The 22,672-nt window shown below is 45.3% G+C and overlaps 1 protein-coding gene across 1 annotated transcript; it reads right to left on the reverse strand.

Annotated features, from left to right (window-relative positions):
* Positions 1 to 1,578: 1,578 nt before the first annotated feature.
* Positions 1,579 to 19,704, reverse strand: UBE2QL1 (ubiquitin conjugating enzyme E2 Q family like 1). Its single transcript, XM_032118338.1, has 2 exons — positions 18,247 to 19,704; positions 1,579 to 2,914 (listed from the first exon to the last, which is right to left on the reverse strand). Exons 1-2 carry the CDS (start codon positions 19,036 to 19,038, stop codon positions 2,783 to 2,785), a joined length of 924 nt encoding a protein of 307 aa, XP_031974229.1. The 5' UTR covers positions 19,039 to 19,704; the 3' UTR covers positions 1,579 to 2,782.
* Between the last annotated feature and the right edge of the window lie 2,968 nt (positions 19,705 to 22,672).

The following is a 22,672-nucleotide window of genomic DNA, read 5'->3' on the forward strand; positions in this document are numbered from 1 at the left end:
ATTAACCACTCTCCTAGCCATCTCCCTCCCTCCCTCCCTGCTCAGAAGCACAAAGCTACTGTACTCCCTGCTGTCCCCTTTTTCCTGCATGCCCCCAGCACAGGCTGCTCCTGCCACAAACCATGGTCTCTTTAATAGCAGCAGTATTATTTTTGGTGCAGCAGGAACTTCATCCTGCCCCAGTTCATGCAGTGTACTTTGCCTTCTTTCTTCCTCGCACGATTTGTTGCTGCAGCTTATCATCACACGTACTCTGCTCCCCTTCTGCTACAGCTTCAAAGCACTCCCGATTTTTTGATTTGCCTCTCCTACTGCTCCAAGACGCTGACTGATGCAGAGAACCTCCTACATCCAGAAAGTAACTGTGATTTTTAGCGATGATGTTTGCTCTAACTATTTAAAGCACACTTAAGAAGACACATAATAAGTAGGTTTGAGGGAAGTGGTAGCAATCCACCCACTACGTTCCTTTTAGCTAACCCTTTAATTAAATATTAAAGATAGGGTTCTCAGGAAGATTTAAAATAACCCACTGACAGAAAAAAAGAGACAGGTTAAAAAACAGCAGAAAATGAAATAATCCCCCCCAAAGACTTACCACACCTTCATGCTGTTTTTAACATAATTTTACTGTGCTGGTGAGGGAAGAGCTTTTCTGAAGGGAAATAAACCTTATGCTTTCCAGGGCTAGATCACTCTCTGTGTTCTCAGGGAGTCCCACTAGGGATTACAAATTATTTGGTGCTTAACATACCAGTTTCCTCTCTCATAAGGGAGAGCAAAGAAAGTTTATAAAAAATGAGTAAGTGAATTACTTGAAATGTTATTCCTCACTCAAAAGACACATTCTACTGGTGGATGCACAGAACTGATACGCAGTTTGAGAGGAAAAGTACATATATATACACTGCTTATAGCCTTGTCTCCAAGTATAAAGCAGAGTGAGATAAATGACAGCAAGATCTGGGCAGATTTGTGGTATGAAACATTTCTCTTTGTAACTGAGTTAAGGCACACCACAAATGGTCAGAGGAGAAAGAGAAGTGACTACTGATGGAGATCAGAAGTGCAAGAAACCAAGTATGCCCACAAAACTGAGTGGCTCTGACCTGCATATTCCTTTTGGTGAAGGCTTTGATTATTTCTCTCTGGATCTAGCTGACAAAGCTCGACAGCCTAACTGAGCAGTGTTTTTGCACCAGTACAGCAAGAATATCTGCTCTGCTGCTTCTTCTCTTGTGCTTGAACTCCATTGTCCTCCTTTTATTCTTCTATGCTGCTTGTAGTTTTAAATCAAACTCCAGACCCCCAAGCTCTCTGTATAGTCTCCAGTGTTGCTGTAATACAAACAGAAACTGGTCAACCATTTCGATTTGCTCTTGTGTTAGCCATATAATGGAAAGTGCTTCCAAATACACACGGCTTCCCTCCTCCTAATCAGTCTTACAATCGATACTGTCCTACTTTCAATTAAAATACCACCACAACAGATACATCTATATGGCGCTTAGATTGCCACAACAGAAAATCTATTACTTTGAATACAGAAGCTGGCCAAAATGATTGAATTCCTGAGGCAACAGAACGATACTGGTGATTTTATTCAGCACATGTCCAATATGATTTTCCATTCAGAATCCACATTTTTTAATGCTTTTCTATACCATTCTTAACATTACCTTCAGCTTTTATGGAGTCCCTTAGAAAGTTGTTTTTTTCAATTTGTTTACCAGAAAACTTAAATTTCAATGATTAAATAATAGGACATTTATATACATCAGTGGGTTTTCTCAGATACTGGGCTCTAAGTACATACAATGTCTATTGAGTGAAAATAAAAAAGAAAAATTCCAGTCATGCAAATCATCTTACAAACCGTTATCCATTTGACTTGAAAATTTTTACTCTGTTACTGGCATATAATTTCAAAATTAAACAAATAAAATTTTAAGGTTGCTTTGTCCATTTCCACTCATTTGTTTTGCTATTTTGAAGAACTGACAGGCCACATGCTACTGCAGAAGGTACCGGCAGGGTAATCATTGTTCTGCTACCACCGACCAACCCCTCTGAGCCCTGGCATGGATGTGTTTTCAAAAACCACCTAACCTTCAGCTAACTGCACTGGTTTATTTCTGAACAGCACATCACAATATCAGCACAGAGAGCACATTGTAACCGGTTGGGTGATTCCACTTAATAATTTTTCAACACTAGGACCTTTCAGCATTTAAATTCTGGTTTCATTTATGAATTAAAGGTCATATATAGAGCACAAATGAGGTCTAAATTTAGTCACAGCAGACCACAGTTCCACATAAAGACAAATCTTCAAGTTATGTTGACCTGCTAGGAGACAAAGATAAACAGCACAGCAAACATGTACCTGCAATGCACTGCTTCCCTATTAAATATTAACTGTTTCATTTACATTTAAATGAACTGAGCAGTAATGGATAGACTTTCCAGTACTGCTGTTTGGTGCTGCTGTCATGGAAAGAAGCTGAAGACAATGTGGGCTGTATGGGGGCAAATGACGCAATCTCAGCATCCGCTCAAGTGACTTCAATGATGACCATTCTCCAGTCTTGAAATATAATCCTACACAGCATTTTTTTTCTCTCCCTCTGTAAACACATCTGTTCATAAATAACTTAGATGTCTCCTTGACATTCATGGTATGTAACTGAAGCTGAAGTAGAAAAGGATGGGCGGTGTACAGCACTGAGGAGATGTCACAGTACTTTTGTTCAGCATTTTTGTCAAGTGCAGGTTGCTAACATCAGCCATCAGAGACGGGTGGGGTGACCCACCCATATTTTTCATGGGTCTTCACCAAACTCTTAAATGTTGCTTCAGCTTCCTTTCGACTGAATGACTTTTTTGATTTGCCAGCTTTTCTGCAGATACGGCCCTGCGCCAAACACAAAGAGAAAACCTTCATTAGAGATGTGAACGCGCATCTGGAAACCACAGCTTAACTTCTCAATGCATCAGCCCGAGAGACATTCACTTACGGGTACCAGCAAGCACAGTTCCCCAACTTGAGCAGACAAATGGATTATTAGAGATGATTTAAAATTATATTCAGTGAAGGGGTAAAAAGAAGGAAAAAAAAAAAAAAGGCATCTGCCGGCCTGTTTCCTCCCGGCGAGCCCCTGCGCTGGCACGCTGCCCTGCTTACAGCAACCCGCGGCCGCCGCTGCGGCCGTGCCTTGGGGCTCGCCTCCCTCTCGGCTGCACCGGGACCTCCAGCATTCCGTGCTTGGCGGGAGGACCCTCATGCCCACCCCTGCCACCCCTCCTGCCCAGCCGGGGGCAGCCCTGGCGGACAGAGACTGCCCGGGCACGGCTGCTCTCAGCGCTGCCCCGCCTCACCCCCGCTGCCACCGCGGAATCACATCCATCCCACGGAATCACATCCATCCCGCGGAACATACTCCGCTCCTCTTCCTCCGACCTGACCCGTGAGAAATGAACAGCTCCGCCTTTTTTAAAACGAGTGCCTTAAACCAACTTGCTTCCATCTTAAATCAAAAGTTCTGATTTGTTTATTACACCTTCATGCCAAGTTTGATAACAAATGAAAATATACCCACTTGCATATACTGCATTTTTATTACTCTGCAATTAGATATTACCTCTAACTGCACAGTCGTATAAAATTCAAATCCTTGTTTGGCGGTAGAGAGACTTTTACTGAGTTAACAATAGCTTACCTTATTTTTCACATTGGTCTGTGTCAATTACCAACCAACAGAGACAGAAGAAAGAAATACAGCTACAGATTAATACCACTCTGCAACAATTAATACCTTTAAAAAATGAATAAAATAAAATACATATCTTTATAAAGTATTTATGCCTACTGGATTTGTTACAAAATAGAAGTTTATTGAAGTCACTAATCTAGTAATTTTAGTAATTGTTTGATAGATAGCATGAAAGCCTTTTTAATAAATGGTATTTGATGAGCAGATACCGTATGACAGTATTACAATTATTAAGAACAAAGTTAGTATGTTCTCATTCTTTTCTGTTCAAGTCAGTATGTTGTCATTCTTTTCTGCTCTTTAGCTCAAAAATCATCTTTTGCTTCCCTGATTTTAGTGTCAATTTTGAATTCAACCCAAAAACTGGCATTGGCAATAGCATGCAACAAATACTGAGAAAATAGTCACCCATATGGAGGGAAAAAAAGGGTGAAAATGGGAAAAAAGAAAACAAAATCTGCCCTCAGAATATCACATTTACTTTTATAGACTAAAAAGAGTGCGATTAGTCTGCAGCATGGACAAACAATTTCTTACTAGAAAGCTGTCACTATATTGCAGAGGCTCTTTTGTGTTCAGCACTGCTCCTGTTATAGCAAAACTATGCACACATGAAAGAAAAAAGCAGTTTCCTACTCCTGCTTTAACAAATCATTTTTTGGTGCAGTTTGAGTTCTCTCTCAGAGCATACTTTAACCAGAGATTATGAACACCCTCCAATTCCCACCTCAACTTATTCACAGTCAGTTTATACCCATTTGGTTTTCCTCAAAACAGCTATTTTACCTGTCGATGCTTTTCGTTGCCTTTCTCCCTGGCTGCCATTTACAGACTAGAAATGTATTTCCTCTTTAAATACCCCTTGATAGAGCAAACAGCAAGACACCTTCTACATCTCACAGATTTAGCAATTAATATGTCCCAAATAAGGATGATCAGAATGGATTTCAATTGAGCCCCAATCATAAATTTTCTTAGAAAATGCTCATTTTTAGCTGTGACAGATGGAATAATTAAATGAAGCTGGGTAACATATTTTTAAACTTGTATTGAATAATTATCATACATAATTATATCATATATAATTATCAATCATAATTATTCTGCAGGAGTATTTTTGTTGTTACAAAACATTTTGTATTTTCTTCCTAATCTGAGGTTTTGTTGGAATCACACTTAGAGAAACACAGAGAAAGATAAAACAAGGTGCAACAGTAGATTAAATCAGCACAGAAAAGGCTGTCCTCAAAATCTCACCGATGAAATACTTTCAAAAGGAAATATAAACTTACTCTGCTACTTAATTTCTGGATTAGATCCATTTTCCATCTCCTGTGTTTTGCACATTATTTTTTATATTTTAAGGCTTTGATACCTTTCGGAATTATATGCGTAGTACCTAGGACAGTATGATTCACATCTTCCCCAGCTTTAACAAAGTATTAATACTAAGCTGTACCTAGAAATAGGATCTTTGCATTGTGAACAGCTCATGTTTGGTGCTGACTATGTACGGCTTTCAAAGCAGAAAAGTAAGAATCCTCTGGTGCTGTAATGATGTGGTAAATATCATCACATCACGTAAAATGTTACTAGAGCCATATCAGATGAAAGGAGCATCATTTCATGAGTTTATTCTGAAAGCTTTCTGTTATTAATGCAACGGATCATTAAATCCACTTCCACTCTGGTACCATATGCAGGTTGTATTGTGAACTGCATCATCAAAGACCAGCTAATTCTACCCCGCTGTAGTCCATGTATTTCTACACTTATACAGAAACTATGGGTGGTATGGTCAGCACTGTCTCTTATTAACCAATATCCTGTCAGCTGTATATAATTTGGATAAAATTTAATCTCCTGGATTGCAAGTTTCCCTATTTGGTGCCTCAAGTAAACCTGGGGTAAAAAGAAAGAAGGCTGGAATTTCAGCTGACAGAGTTCAGATGCTTTCAAGCCTATACTTAGGTGGTATCTACTGTCTTACTGAGTTTTAGCTTTTTGCCATTCCCAGAAAACTCTTCCCAAGTTTAAGAAAAAAATGTAATTTTGGACACAATTACAGAAGAAAGTGTCAAACATGTTACCAGGCACCACTACCAGCCCTGACTACAGTTTATTTTCAGCCTGCTACTTAAACATGCAGTCATTTTAACTCTGGACAGGAGCCTGTGAGCTGCTGCATTCTGTAAACATGATAGTGATGGTAAATACAGTATGTAAATATGTGCTGTCCACAGCTCTGCTGCACACAACTGCATTTTGACCAATCCCCAAACTACATGCATGCGTCACTACTGCCAGGGTAAGGAATACAGATCATTAGCATTGCCGATGTTTTGATGTGTCCAGCACCACATCAAGGAAAGATATCAAACTGATATCTGAACAAGATCAAAACATTCCACAAGAGGTTAAAAACAACAGAGAAAGCCCAAGAAAGCCTTTCATAAAGATATCAGTGTTGACTTCAGCTCTGAGAAGTCACACCAGGAGCTTATTTAAATACTTGCAATACTTTCAGACACTCACGGAGTGTCTTTCATAAAGGGATAACTGAAAACCTAATTAAAGAGTTGGAGAGAACGTTTCAGATTTTGCCATCTGCTGTGACTTCATGTACTTATCAAGATATAATTTTAACAAGCTAGAAACATATGAAAGGTGAAAGCAATGCCACAGCACCCAACTGGTTTTTGCAGCCGTGTTGAAGCGCAGGGGGACGTGTGCTGCGCTCAGCCTCCTCCCTCGCTCGTGCTCCTGCTGCGCCCAGCCAGCGCGGCACAGCGAGCAATCCCCTGCCGCTCATCCAGGCTTTGCCCGAACTAATGAGCTTGCACAAACAGCTGATAAGCATCCAGTCTCTAACCCTGATGATGGCGGGCAGAAAGACCTCCTGGAACACGAGCTGCTGTGGGCATCCTTCTCAGGATCCTGGCTGAACCGAGGGACCAACCACTCCCTCCTGCCACATTCAGCAAAATACCCAAGGTGAATCTCATGTATGATTTGTCCCCCTGTCTTGGTGTCAGTTGCAATAGAGATCATTTTCTTTGGTTTGGATTTAGCATGAGAATAATGTTGGTAACACCCTGATGTTTTAGCTGATGCTGAGCAATGCTCACACTAAGCCAAGGATTTTTCACAGTGCCTTGTGCTCTACCAGTGAGCAGGTGCACAAGAAGCCAAGAGGGAATATGGCCAGAACAGCGAGCTGAACTGGCCAAAGGGATGTTCCACACCATGGAACATCATGCCCAGTATATTAACAGGGGACAGTTGGCTGGGAGGGGCTAGTCACTGCTTGGGGACAGGGCTGGGCATCTGTCAGTGGGTGGTGAGTAACGTTATTGTGCAGCACTTGGTCTTCCTGTGCTTTTTTGTCTCTCTCTCTCTTTGTAATTACAGTTGGGGTTTTTGTTGTTATTATTATAATTATTAGTATTGTATTTTACTTAGTTTCAATTATCAAACTTCTTATGTCAACCCACAAGCTTTTACTTTTTTTTCTGATTCTCCTCCCCAGCCAGCCAGAGGATGAGGTCAGAGAGTGACTGTGTAGAATTTGGTTGGCAGCTGAGGTTAGACCAGGACACATTCACATCTGTGGACCTCTGTGGGCAAATCTGGGAGCTTTTCTACTTCCAAGTGATGCCACAGTAGTCTCTGTGAACACATCTCCCCTTCATAATGCTCTGTGACACTGAAGTGCACCCTCAAAAATACTCAACAACTATTAGCTCTTCAAAATCCGTCAGTACCGCTATCAGCAATGTGCCATGTCGATTCTTCCCCAGCATCGCCAGATCAAAGTTCAAAGAAAGAGTTAAGTCCTGTACAGAATCCAAATATGAAGCCTGAAACTCTTGAGACCACTATGACCATGGATCTGCCAACACCTGGCCTATGGTGTCATGAAAAGCAGTCTTGATATTTCTTCTGGTCTTTCCAGAGTCAGGACGGCCTGAAGAGGATTTCTCTGGACACCGTGAGTTCTCTCTCTTGTCAAATCAATGATAGTAGTTCCCAGATCCAAACCCAACAATCTTAGCACAGTTCCAGGTGTGCTTCCATGTGTGTCCTGTTGGCACTCCCTAGAAGGACAGCACTATGTAACGGAGGTCAGCTTTCCACAGGATCATACAATCACCAAAAGTATTGGCTGGAAGGGACCTGTGGTGGTCTCCAAGTCCAGCTTAGACACTTGGAGCTGAACTGCCAACACAGGTCAGCTGTGGCACTGCACAGCCAGCTCCTGAACCCTTCAAGGTTGTAGTCAGTCCTCTCCTGATGCCACTTCCTGCTATATTAGGTTCAAATTTTCAGAGATTTATTGTACTCAGCCATCAGCCCTTACAGGACTGATGTTGTTGTGGAAACAATGTAAGCCCCTGTGGTATGGATCTCTGAGATGTCACAGCAAACCCTTCAGTCACATCCAGACTTTTTTACCTGGACCAGCTAACAAAAAGCTGTGTACATTTCCAGTAGTGCACAGCTAAGAGACTCAGAAGCAGGCAAACCATCACGTTGTTAGCACAGCTCTTAACACAATTTCCTCAGCCCTATGTACTTTCATTAGTCCTGGCAATGCAAATAACTCTGGGTTGGTCTCCCAAGGGCAAATCATATAAGCCTTCTGCACATGGGGCTAAACTTGGCCCATCCTGTAAGCCAGCATAAGGATACACGGATGGCTACCGTTTCCTTTTCTGCCTCCATCTCTTAACAGATCGCTGTAGCAGGCTCTGCTCACCCATCCCTAGGTAAATGTCAAGAGACAGAAAACAAGCAAAGAGAGAGAAGCACACAAAAGACTACAGGAAGTCACTGTGCCAGACATGGTATCTGTGGCGATCCGCCCATGGACAGGAAGATGATCCACAGGGATATGCCCATTTTCCAAGTCTGTTGTCCCAGGCCTCTCCATGGATGACACAAAATCTATGGATTTCCTAAATATTGAAGCATGCTATGAGTTTCTGGTATGTAGCACGTTCCATAATGTGCCAGTGACTAATGGCTTTGGGCCCCAACTGTTCTATGCAAACAAATATTTTCCGATAAGGAACAGAGGTACTCAGTGCTTAAGCCTGAACCAGCCTTATCCTAGAATATTTAAACAAGCTTTCAGAGGAAAATATTTCCACTGGCTTTAGAGAGGCTTTCAAAAGCAGAGCGATGCTAAAGTGAGCTACTGTCATGCTCTCAGTGCACTGATTGCAATGTGTCACAACATCGCTCTTAGAGCGCAATATACACAGTCTCTCCCCCCAATTACATGGTTTATAATTCTTTTCCTTCGTGTACTGATGAGGCACAGTTAATCATGTCTCAAAAACTGCACACAACTTATGCTGTATTGTATATGATTATTAGCTATAGCTAAAACAAAGTGGTATAGAACGTGATACAGACAAATACTCAAAATGTTGCAGCAAAAGTGAATTAAAACCGTGAGGTTTTCCTCCAAATGTGTGATTTCCAAAGCAGTACTTCCATGCCTTTTTTTGTCTCCTTTTTAAGAATAATCCATAAAAGAAGTGAAAACTTAGCAAGTTCCAGCATTAAAGCATCCTATAAATTGTGCCTTCTGGGAGCGTAACTGTTCTTTGTCCAGGAAAAAGAAATCTGAGTTCCAGCTGAGTAATTATTTATGCTCATTTGTCTGTGTGCAGCCTGGTGCCAGTAGCTCTTAATCGATACAAACGCTTACAGCCCCAGTCTCTGTCTGACAGCTACAGAGCACTGTGCTGCTCTTCCTCACCTTTCCCTAAGTCAGCACTGAGCTGGCAGCACAATCTCAGCACAGATGTGGGTTAAGAAACTCCCTCCCTGCATTTTACGGGTGGGACAAACTCTGTGCTGGCAAAAGAATAAGAAAATTTCTTACTCTCACTGGCCACATTTCTGGTGTCTCAAGCATTTCCAGGTATGACAACACGGTGGGCTTCTGTCAAAAGAGACAATCCCTGTCCCCTGCCACCAGAAGGGTAGCGGTTAGTCTAGGTGACAGAGGGATGTTTTCTCTGCAATGTATTCTCAGTCTTTTGCTGAGCTCCCTGGACTACCTCTCTGTGGAATCAGGCACTGGCAGAGTTCCTGAGGACCACTCCATGTGAAAGACTGGGAACATGACAACAACTCTGCATAAGCCCACAGGTCCTCCACATCAGGAACCTGAACTTACCCAAGTCAAACACAGTCACGGGTGTGAACCCAACCAAAGCAAAGCCAACCATCCTTTGTGACAGGCTGTAAAGACAAAGGCACCACAACAATGTCTATCTTCACATTTCCCTAAGTTTTACAATGCTAAAACAAAAACAGGAACAAAACAGTAGTAAAAAGCAGGCTGCCTCTGGGAACATCTAGTCGAGTTAAACCCAAATTTAGTAAGATCAGAGTCACAAGTGGATGCGCTATCCCACTGCTATTCATATGAACATGCCAATCTCTTGACTGCAGTATGTTTCATACTGATGCACACGGACATCTACTCAGAGAGCCCTCACTTCTGAGTGCTTTAAGCACATGTCCTCAAATGACCTTTGGGAAGACAGTTGTCTGTACTTTACATGTGGGAAAGAGGAATACAGTAAAGTTATATGACTAGCCCATGACTGCACCTGAAGTAAGTGGCAAAACCTGGAAGCTAAACTTGGATCAGCTCTTCTCAGGCTAAGTGCTCAAACTGTGAAACAACCTCCTCCCGTAAATAATTATAGAACACTTCAATGCCAGGTATATTTTAATGGAAATAATACTGTCAAATTTACAGAAAATTTAATAATTATAGAAATTCACAGAAAATTTTAAAAACTAATAAGATCAATTTTTTTTGTTTCACAATGCTTTTGGTTTTTTCATGGGCATGTACTATGGGAACGAGCCCTATATACTGCAGCTGGGGGCTTGCTACCATTTGTAACACAAGCCTAGAAATGGGAGAAATACCTCATCATTCCACAGCTTATAAAGCCTGACTATGACAAGCATCTGAGCTCCAGGCCATTTCATAACGCAGGCTTATGTCTTCCTTCCTCGGGTTTATTTTCACTCGTCTTTGAATGCAAGTTTGGGATTATAACTGACTTGTAACTCTATCAAGGAGTCACTGCAGAAGTTCTATGGGTTTTGGAGAGCCTGCGCAGCAAAAGGATTAAATCAATGAGGATCATCAATTTTAACAAGGAAAACGCACAATATCGTGAAGCAGATAAAAAGACATTTTCCAAGGACAGACTCTGCACGTGCATGAGGCAGGCACACATCTGCCACATATGGCTGGGGACAGGCATAGCTGATGTGTCCTTCCTCAGTGTGACTTTTAATGAGAATGGGGCGAATCAGACTGGCACCTTGATCCTGTTTCAGAAGAGGAATCACCTGAACAGCTGAAGTGCAGTGCCCACTTACCTGTTCTGTGCAGACTGGACTACAAATTCATTCTCATCAAAGCACACCTACGCTTCTTCCTAGCTCAGGCTCTTTCAATTCCCAGTGCAGTGCTCATTTCACTGCAAGCCAGGTTAGGTAACAGTATCACGTCCTTCCTGTAAGGCTTGTCCTGAGACTTCCAGGATCTACTCTGTTACTGCTGTTTCCAGATGGAGTTAAACACTATAGAGTGCTCAGCACCCTCCAGAAATGACCTATGGAGTACAACTCAGACCAGACCCTGCACTTCCAAAAAATAGAGTGATGTCCAAGAGAAACCTGCTATTCCACTGGAATATGACAACTGGATCCTGTGCACCTTACAACTAAGAAACATTCTGAGCCATTCAGCCAACATAACTACCACAGCATCTTCTCTCTGTTTAACTGCAGAGGAATTGCACCCAGCAATCCTCCCACTGCCCATCTCCCTTTGCAATGAACGTCAGCATTACCTTTCTTGGCATTTACAGGAGAAAACTGGAAACTGCATGTGAAGGACTGAATACGTCAAGGAAAAGAAGAGCCCTTCACTGACTGCCGCCAGTCCAAAGGAGCTTAGAGGGGAAAAAGAAACGCAGCAAATATTATGTTACCTAACCACTGTCCCACTTGGTGAGAGCAGATGCCCACAGGGGGACATGCCTCAGATCATGCCTGGCAATCAGACTCCTGAGATACGAGGAGCTGAACTACTGTGGAGTTACAAATCTTCAGTCTGGAAGTATCTGGCCATGCATAGAAATCCCTGGGCATTGTGTGGATGCTAGGAAAGCTGCATATTTTCAAGGCTAGCCTGTAAAAGGAAGAGCAAATCCTCCTCACAATAGAAAGTGGGTTATTGAGGTTACTCCTTCAGGACATCACCCTTCGTGACTAGGCTTTCTGCATTTGAAAAAATACAATTTTCAATAAAGTATCTGACAAAGCACCCCAATGCTTCATGGTTCCCTCTGCCTGAACACTTACACTAAAGAAAATGAACACTTATATGATTCAGGGAAGAAGAATCTTGCTCTTTTCAGCAAATTCAATTTTCTCACAAAATCCAAAGCCACAATTCTTCCAAATTCGTATTTAGGAGATCAGCTAATTACTTCTCCCTCCATAAAAGCATGTTTTAAAATTAGTAATTTAGTTCAATTTAGGGATTTAGTTTATTTGATGACTATTTTAACAGTAAGGAGGACAGTTGAAAGTATTTTAAAATTTTCATTTTTATGCTTTGAAGAAGAAAAATGGAGATTATGTTCCCTCTGCTTTTTAAAAGAATTAAACCAACCTCCTATTTCAATGAGTTGGAATCCCTGTGTCTTCATTCCTCTCAGTAGAATACATTTGCATAATAATAGTGGACGGTCAGAACAGCAATATATCAGAGTACACATGAACAATTATTTTTTCCAGCCCGTTCATCAGGCCCAGCATCTCAATACACATGATCTCACTTAAACTTCAGCTTGACAATCCTAGGTTTCTCAAATGAAATAAAAGAGACATCTTAGAAGGCAAAAAAGATCTGATTTTCCTCTGTAGGCAAACAATATTCTGTTGCCTCTTTGGCCCATCCATGGGTCATAAAAGATACCTTTTCATGGGAAACAAGTCCCCTAACACAGTCTTTGTCTCCTCTGTCATCTTTGTATATGAGTCGATGTGTTTTTCACCCATGGACCTAAAGCAACATTTCCTCCCTTGAGAATAACCATCATCACTTGCTCAGGCAATCAAAAGCAAAAAGCAAAGCGGTTCTATTTTTTAAGGCCCTAATAGGATACAATGACTCCAAATAATTCAGAGACCACTGTGTCCTCTGTACATTTCTGCAGCCTTTGAGATTAGCTGATTTATTCATGGCTACACTCCTCAAACCCAGCATCTGGAGTATGAAAACCCATGGATTTGCAATCAATTTCTGCTATACATATTTGAAAGACCTGGAGTCTGCTGACCTCCTGGACACTGTGCAAGTCCCATCTGCTTTCTGCTTGCCCACACTTTTGTTTGAAAGGATGAAGAGGGAGTAATTTAGACTATGATTAACAGCTACCTTCTGTAGCTGTTTTTCATAGAACAAGCCCATTTCTGCTGTTTCAATCTGGTAAAAGTCAGCTAGGATATTTGAATCTCTAAAATGGAAAGATAAATCCATTCAATAGTCATACAAGGCACACAGCATTTGAAGCAAACGAACAGGGTTCCACTGAGGTATTTATAATGTTATAATGTGAGGGATCAAAGTATCAGACACCAACAACTTTTATTTGAATTCAGGAACTTTTCCGAGACAAAATCAAAGCTTAACTACAAACTATATTTTGATTTTTATTTAAATCATTATATAGAAGCCCACAACAGCAATACTCAAAATTAGGGGTTCCCTGTTCCTACTGCAATATGTCCTGGCAAAATTTTTATGTTTCTTCTATTCCCTGCAGGAATCCTGGAAAAATTTTTATGCTCCTCCTATTCACTGGAAGAATAAGGGAGTATTTCCCTCAAAACAAAGACCTTTTTTTCATGACAATCTGCAGAGCTGACAGCTACCTGACAGCTGCCTTTGGCCGGCTGTCCCCAGCGTCCATGGAGAGAACACGGGACTTGTAAAAAAGAGGACAAGGCATCTACTGGTCAGCACTACTGCAAGCTTACGTCCAAAGTCCCCAAGGCATCAGGTGCAGCTCTGTTTGTTGCTCTCAAAGAAAGAAAAAAAAATCCTGATGCATTATTTGGATGCTGGTATATATAGCTTTGTCCTCTTTTAAATGTCCATCAAACCACCAGCAAATCATTCCGTCCAGTGAGAAACAATACATATATTGGACAACACAAAAACCTCTCCTATTTTTGGACAAAGTCAGCTCCTTTTCCTTTGGGACCACATCATCTACTACATTTTCAAATGAGAGAGACAACTGCTCCTTGAAACATGGGCACTGGTGTCATCCATGTGCGTTGTCACACAAGGAGAGCCATGATGAACCTTCCGTCATGACATCCCTCTCCTTCAACTGGTACCATTCCCCCTTCCTTCCTTTCTCCAATTATTGATATAATTGTGACAATGACACCATTATCTGGGAGTGGAGAGCAACTAATGTTTAAACCTCTCTCTGAAATTATCAATAAGTCATTTTAAAGGGCTAAGAAGGAGTAACACTCCAAGGGCCACTCCCACGGCCTGGACAGACACAGAGAGACAGAAAAGGGAAGCTCTGCCTAGACAGACATGTCAAACAGTTGCCTCCAGGATGATAAACAACCGGTATTTAAATTATTTCATTAGCATGACCCCACCTCCTTGGCTGGCACCCTGGCTCTGCAGCGGCTCACGGCAACTCTGTCGCCAGTTCAGCAGGGCCAAGCTCTTGCCTGTGATGCCAGGAGCTAGCAAGCAGCTGACTGTGCAGGAAGCAAGTACAAAGTCATCCCTTTAGAAGCAAGGCTACAGTTGAGTTAAGGACAACACCAAGTTTTTTAAAATAGGATTCTGGATCCCAGACAGATAAACAGTCTTCGGCCTTTGATGTACTGAGAATTCCCCTCAAGATACTGACTAGAGCTGTGTGAATAATTGATTTTCTCAGCTGAATAGCTGAAGCAACCAACCAAACAAACCCCAACTTGTTTGGTAATTAACATTTTTTCCTTGAAAACTGAGGGAAAAAAACCCTTAAATTTGGGACTGCTGAATTGTTATATTCAAACAAAAGTCATCGCTCTTCCATTTTAAACACTTTTATTTACAGACAAAAAATATCTAAAAATACAACGCTAGATTCACAATAGGAAGCTAGGGTGGGCATCCTGTAAGGTAGGGCACCTCTCAAGCAAGGTCACCTGAAGTGTATGGTTCCTGCTTGGTGAAATCTAGAGAAACAGCCCCCCTGCTTTAAAATCCAAGCCCTGGGAGACATGCTCAGGTTTGGGAACTTGGACACAGCTTTCCCCACATACAATGGCAATGCTGAAAAGTAACAGGAAAGTGCTAACTCTTAATTTCTCAGTTGCACATTTAAGTCTCCGTACAGACTCAACTCCTGAGTGACATCCCATGAAATGTCAGAATGACTTATCTCCATTTCTCTTCTACTCTGCTAAAATGTCTGTGAAATCTATGAAAAAAAATCTGAGTTTGTCAAGAATCTTAACTGCCTGAAAATATATTTTCCATGTTAATTTTATCTGCTCTTGGATCACTTTGTCAAAAACCAGAAGGTCACACACACTCACAGTTACTATCAGCTCTACCAGCAGACCAAGAAGTGCTGCTTCTCTCTGAAGAACCAGCAGAGAATGACAGTGCCACAGTTGGCTCAGCAAAATGGGACTGACGAAAAATGTCTCATGGAATGAGCCACCTTCGTTCTATCCCTTGAATTGCCCCAAGGAGGAAGGTGTGCCAGCAGAACATTCAGCCCTGCCCACTCACACTGGCGCCTGTGCCAGCCAGGCGCACTCTTGGATGCGTCACAGCCTGGAGTATTCGCGGTGATTTCATGCTACATCATGGTGCTGGGAACCAGTGACATTTCTCTGGAAGGTCCCTTTGACTCACTGGTGGCGGCAGTGCCCCATCTCCCCCTCAGCCTGATGGCTGCTGCCATTTGCTCAGGCAGGTTCATTCTGAGGTGATGGAGAATGGCCCTCACCCTTCCAGCCTTGCTGATGAACAGCATCTTGAATATTTCATGCTATTGCAGGTTGCAAGCTGCTTACAGAAATTACACAATTAACCTGCCGACAGCCATGGCTCTTTGTTCGGGATGGCTCCTTGCAGGCACCAAGACTGCCCACGGCATGGCAGGAGTCACCCAAACCTGGCCACGCAGCGTTGGGGAATGCAGCACCTCAGCCCTCGAAGCTCCGTCGGCTCCGTTTTTAATTTTAAAAACCAAATGGTCAAAAGTAGATCACCTGTAAAATGAAACGGGGATAGGGGAGTGCCAGTCGTATTTTGAGCCCTATTATGCAATGGAGTGGGGATTACATAACGAGAGGAGTGCAATTACAGAAACGTGGCTCCCATGACACAGAGCCCAGCTACAGTGACAGGCCAGCAAACCCATCACAGGCAACATCTCTCTAACCCAGAAAACAAATTTATTGACCATACTGCCTAATAACCTTTCCACTTGGAATGAACAATCTGAGAGATTGAAACGTGCCATGTTATATCTATTTAACTACTAAGTTACTGTCAGCAGTTTATTTCTGCCTTTTTTTTAATCCCAGGTCTCCTTCTGTTGCAATTGACTTTGCAAACTTCTGGAAGAATGTTATTGAAACTGTTGCTTTTTAAATGTGTTTATTAACGATGCACACATAAACATCGTCTGGTAATCAAAAATTGCTACTACTTTCTCGAAATCTCTTAAGTGGTTTAGGGAAGAAAATTGTCAGATTATATAGCTGAGAATTTATTACTAATAAAACAATTCAGTGATTCTCTTCACTGAGCCATTTTATGATCCCAGTAAGTATTCATTTAACTCCTTTAAAATTCAACACTGCAGAAAGAGGCTGAATTGTTACAAAATGAGAGAATTTAGGATTGTCCTTCTAACAAATAACAAGAACTATGACCTCTCTAAAAAGAGACAGGTTAACAAAGAGTGAGATGCAGCAAGAGCAGTTACAGAACTTCAACGTACCCCAGGCTCCCTGTTAATTAATTTTTTTTTTCCTGGTAGATGTTTTTTTATATTCCAAGGTGACCTAGGAAACTTGACCTCTTGAAATGAAGTGCAGAGAAAAATACTATCTGACTTTAAAAAGGAGCAGTAGACCCAAATGTTAAAAGGAGGAAAAGCCACTTACAAAAGAGCCTGTTGAAAAATCAAAATTAATTTTCAGTCTTAAGAAAAAACAAGCCTTTACTTCTGCTCAGGCAAGCAGTTCCATAGATGCAAACAGGAGTAACCTCATTTGTAAGCAAATAAAAAGTATGTTATTATTTACTCTTTCCCCATCTCCTTGCCAAGATACAAATTTAAGAAGTTGCTTAGTATCATTTACTGACAAACACGGAGCTGTGCATGTCCCCCGAGTTCAAGGGCATTCACGAACAGGAAAACCACCCCGTCAGAGCCATGTGTGTATTGCCCACTATAATAACCATAAAGAGGTACTGCCTATCAGGACTATTTGCTCATTTATTAAAAACGGCTTATGAAATACTTCTACAGATATTCTGCAGAAGAAAAAGGGAAAAAAAAAAAAAAAGCAGCATAAAATGCACCGATTCAGGTCAGACAAGATCCTCTGCCGGGGGAACCGATCACCTCCTTCGAAGAGAAGAGTTGGCAGGAACCGTCTGGCTGCTGCAGCTGCAGTACCTAGCCCAAATTACTTGTTCTTTCCGGGCCGGACGATTTGAAACCTGCACAAGTTTGCCAGCAGCTTGTGCTGCTCGGGCAGCGATTCCCGGTGTGACCCCGCGACACACCTCAGCGCGGTGGTGTGCCAAGCCCCAAAGCCGGGGTCGCCCCTTGTCCCCGGAGGGATGCTATGTGGGACAGCACAGACAAAGACCTGGGGGCAGCAGCTCCAGCGTCGCGCCCTCCGCCAGCGGCAGCACTGCACGCAAGAGACCAGCGAGTATGGCCGACTGGTTGGTGAAGGGCAGGAGACTCCAGTCCCAAACCCCACTGGAGCCCGGAGAGCCGCCTTTTGCTGTGGGGGGAAGGATGTGCCCATCAGGGGTAATGGGCACGGTATCTTGGCGTGCCACAGGCGGCAGAGCCAAGCATAGGGACAAAAGCCTGACGGGAGGACACGATAAATGCATGTGCTCCTCGTCCCTCCAAGCTGCCCCGCACCTCTCCCGCACCTGCCCGAGAAGGGACCCCGGAGCCAAACACGTGTGTCCCTGCCTTCGCCCCACCGGTGACATCAGGTCCTCGGAGAGACCGGGCCTGGCCGCGGTCAGCCGCGGGCTGGTCGCCTTTGGGGTTCCCACCCGAACACCGCTCGAACCCGCACCCCGAGCGATGGATGCGTGTGCTCCTCCCCGAGCAGGGAGCCCTACCTGCCCCTTGACCAGGCTGGCGGCGAACTGCCTCATGACGGCCTCCACGGTGTAGGCGCTGGACCAGCCGCGGGGGGTGAGCAGCTCCATGCAGATGGCCCCGCCGTCCAGGACGTAGCCGTTCTCCAGGCGGGGGCTGAGCACCCTCATGAAGGGCGGCGAGAAGGGGAAGTTGTCGGGGAAGGTAAGGTTGAGCAGGATGTACTCCGTGTTGGTCTCCTTCATGTCCTGCCACAGCACCGAGTCCTTGTCCACCTGGTGCAGCTTCACGTTCCAGTCGAAGAGGCTCTCGTCCACTAGCTCCACCGAGATGAAGCGGTCGCTGAGCCGCGCGATGTCCTGCAGCTCCTTCATCAGCCGCCGGGTCCGCACCTGCGTGCAGTGCTGCTGCCGGCCCGCGGGCACCAGCGCCGCCGGCCCCGACCCGCACCCGGGGCCGGAGCCGGGGCCGGGCCGCTGCGCCGCCTCCTTGCCGGCGCCGGGCTCCCTGCCCACCTCCCGCGGCTTCTCCCGGCCGACTCCCGAGCGCGCCTGCTGCGGGAGCTGCTTGGCCGGCTCCGGCGCCTTCTTGTTCTTGTGGCCCCCGGGGCTGCCCTCGCTGCTGCTGCTGCTGCAGCCGCCCCCGGGGGGGCCCTGCGGCTGCGGCTTGTTGCTGCTGTTCTTCTGGTTGCCCCTGCCGCGGAGTGAGGAGCCCTGCTGGCTGCTGCTGCGGTGGTGGTGGTGGTGCTTGGGGTCCTCCGTGTCCCGGCTGTGCAGCCGGATCAGCCCGATTTTCCGCAGGAGAGTGGCCATGTTGAGCGCCGCTCTGCGATCCCTCCCTCCTCTGAGCACCGGTGGGGCTCTAGTGTGGTTATTATCAATTTAAAGCCCGGCTCGGCGGGTTTGCTGTCGGCGGGCGGGCGGCGAAGCCCCTCTCCGCCGGTCCACCGCCGCCGCGGTGCCGGAGGATGTGCGGCCGCCGCTCAAACGCCTCCCCTGCCTAGAGCTGCGTCGGGGAGCATTGCCGCAACGGGGCTGCTCCCGCGGACATCACGGCCCCGCCGCCGTGGCCATGATCCCGTGAAAAGGAAGGGGGGGGGGGGAGGGGGAGTGGGAAAGGTAGGAAGAAAAAAAAAAAAAAAAAATCCCCCAGTCGCCCGCACGGGAGAGCCCCCTCCCTCCCCCCGCACAGCAGCGGCGAAACCGCCTGCGCTGCAGATGGCTTCCTCGGCACCTTCGGATCGCGCCCGGCCGAGCCAATCCCCAGCGGCTCCCGGCGGGCCGGGCCCCGCGCCGCTCCGGGCGCCTCCCCCCGGGGCGGGCAGGGGGATCAGAGCCCGCCCGCGCAGCCCCCCTGTGCCCGCGCTCGGCCCTTTGTTCGGGAGAGGGGCCGCCCGCCCGGGCAGCGCCGCCGCAGCCCCGCCGCGCCCCCCGCGCCGCCTGCGTGCCTGGCGGCACCGCCGCTGCGGGGCTCGGCGGGGCGGCGGCCGGCGGGACCGTCCCGTTCCGCTCCGCCCCGCGCTGCGGCAGCGGCCCCGCCGGCCGGGCGGGCCGGGGGCGGTGACGGCGGGGAGGGGCGCCGGGACAGACCCGCGGGTGCGTGGGCAGGTGTTGCACACGTACGTGTGTGTGTGCGCGCGTGTCGGCGCCCACAGGGCCGGGAAGTGACACCGCGGCAGCTCCGTGCACGTGTGTGTGCACGGACAGAGCCCGCACCTAACGCAGAGACAGAACAGCTCTGTGGTCATGTGTGAGGACACGATGGCATTTAAGTGCAGTTCGTATATGTATATACACCTACCTGCCTAAACACATATAATCACATATATAAGGCCTGTAAAAATCGATATATAAACATGGTTGAAAAATAGTTCTAAGTACATAACGTGTATACGTGTGTGTGTGTGTGTGTGTGTGTGCATTTCGGTATTTGTTATGTTGGGAATGATGTGACAATCCTGCTTTCTTCAGTACAGCAGATATACATATCCCATCCCTCTCACACCTGCTCCCCTCCGGACCAAGTAGGTCTGACCTCCTGGGACTTTGTATACAGGAAGGAACACCTGATTCTCACCACATTCTTTACCTTCAAAGACTGGAAAAGAAAAAAAAATACAATAAATGCTTTGAACTGGAGAATAGTGAAGGCAGGGCCCGAAGTGTGTTTACGTCTGTTGTGCAGAGGATGTAAAGCCATAGGCAGTGTGTGCACATAGCAGCATTACATTCCGTAACACATTTCCCAGTGGAGGATCTGGAGGTGGATCTCCTCTTCCTCCCTGAAGACTCCACAGGGCAATGTCAGGAGATACTGGCAGAGTTGACCCATGTGTGACACCCAGTGCTTCTCCATCGGCCTGCATTGAACAGGGAGAAGGTGAAGAGCTGCGAGCAAACTGTCAGTGATGGCCTGGGAGGCCCAGGTGCCACAATGCTGTCCTTGTTTGCTCCTTCCCTCCGTCTTGTTGACCTTGCTAATCCAACAGTGTGATAACCCTTGAAGTTGCTCTGATCCATTCCAGTGTGCAGATACGCAGCAGGAGGAGAGGTGCTTGCTAAATTCCCTACCCCTGAACAGATCTGTATTGTGAAGTACTGTTGACAGAGTGTTTCCCTGGAGGTCAGATATCCTGGGGAATGTGAAGTGGGTGGAGGCTGAAGTGTCAAAGATTGTTCTATTCACTCCATATTAATCTCCTACCTCCTACATTTGCCTGAGCAGTTGAGGCACCTCCAGCTTATAGGGTATTGGAAAGTGTGTCCAAAACTCCCCTCAGCAGCCTTCTGGTATGGCAGACATGCCACTCCCCTGAACTACTGATGGCCCATCCATGGAGCTGGGAAATTTCTGGAGTGCAAACTGCACCCAGACATCTCGTGGTGTGTGACGCTTCCAGGAAACAGGTAATCTGTGCTTCATTGGGAAAATTACTCCAGCAGGACTTGCAGGGGGAGAAGCTAAGGCAGACATGGAAAATTCTTATTAGCATATGGAACAGGGCACTGAGAAACCCGACGGGACAGGTTGGAAGACTATTCCTGCTCTGGTGCAAAAGCTGGAAGTCACAGAATCTTCACCTGCAGCTTCAGTCCCCACAGGCAGTCAGGTGGAACAAGGCACTCAGTGGTCACCCCTGGATGAATACCTAGGGTAAGGCAGGTTGGTGTGGCACAGATGCTGAACTGAACCACACTGCCAGCCAGCACCTTGAGCCTTTGTGTTGGCTACATTAATGTTTTAAACTGAAAGGTTTCTGCATGGTGTTCCTGTGGCAGATGGCAGCAGGAGCTGCAATCATTAATTTAACATTATGGAAGTTACTTACCTGTCTCACATAACTGAGGTATCTACCCAGTGGTGAAGCCAAAAGAAAAGAGGAAAGTCTCTGCAAAGGGAGGCCAGAGCCAAGCAGCCCTTCTGTGGCCTTGCACCACTGCTCTGTGAAATGGTACAAGATTAATGAAGGAAGCGATGAGAAAGCTGTTTCTGCGACGAGGAAGCTGTAATAGGTGTGCCTGGCCAAACAGGGTTCTGCTGCCACAGGGAGCTGCTCTGGTGGTGCTGAAAGTAGTGAAATTCATCACAGTCTCTGTCCTTACTGTCTGCAGGGTCAAAAAGCTGAAGTGATGGAGTGAACTCTTCTTTTTCATACCCAGGCTTTTTCAGCAAGCAAGTTATTTGGTTAGTCCAGTACGGACTCTGGATGGCTTGAAGTCAAGTCTTGGGGGAAAACAACAGGTAGTTAAACAGCTTGCAGGAGAGACTTCCCCCTGTCCTTATCCACAAATTCCCTGACTGACAAAAAAAATGAACAAATTTGGTCCATGATTTCTCTTTACAGATTCTTAATAAATTTCTGTTCCTTAGTACCTTAAATAGTAGAAACATATCTATTAACTTCATTCATTATTATATCTTCTCAGCAGTTTGCCAAGTGCAGGAGTCAAACTGAACTCACCTGCTATCTCCCCGACAAGACTCTCATGTCCTTGTTTTGTAGCAGGACTGGTTGATCCACTTACAGTGCAGAATGACATCCTAGAGTGGTGCAATGACTTTCAAATCAGAGAGACATGTGGGTATGAAAAATAGACTGATCTTTGGCAGATATTACTCCTACATATTAAGCTGGAGATGTGCTTTCAGGCTTGGCCACTTATTAGTGACACAGGACAGCATTCAAAGCTCAGGTCTGGCAGCAGCCCTCAGCTCCATGTGGAGCAGCATGCAGTTGATGAAGGGCATCTTAGAATCTTCTTGTGGTAGAGAAGCATCTGCCACTAGCTGGAGATTCAGGGCTCTGAACTCCTATTACAGTACCAATTTGATGTTGTTTGGGTCTGTCAGGAAGGTGTTGTTTTTTGTCATTTTTTTCCTAGTAGGATAATATTGACCAGTGATTTTCTTGTTTTACTGAGTTTGCAAAAAAGGACTTACCTGTGG

Source organism: Corvus moneduloides, chromosome 1 (assembly GCF_009650955.1).
Source record: "Corvus moneduloides isolate bCorMon1 chromosome 1, bCorMon1.pri, whole genome shotgun sequence".
NCBI classification, from domain to species: domain Eukaryota; kingdom Metazoa; phylum Chordata; class Aves; order Passeriformes; family Corvidae; genus Corvus; species Corvus moneduloides.

Excerpts from the sequence above, each read along its gene's own strand:
- UBE2QL1 (XM_032118338.1), bottom strand. The coding sequence starts at position 19,038 with ATGGCCACTCTCCTGCGGAAAATCGGGCTGATCCGGCTGCACAGCCGG. Across the intron at positions 2,915-18,246 it reads CCAGCCTGGTCAAGGGGCAG|GGCCGTATCTGCAGAAAAGC; the intron begins GTAGGGCTCCCT and ends TGTTTGGCGCAG.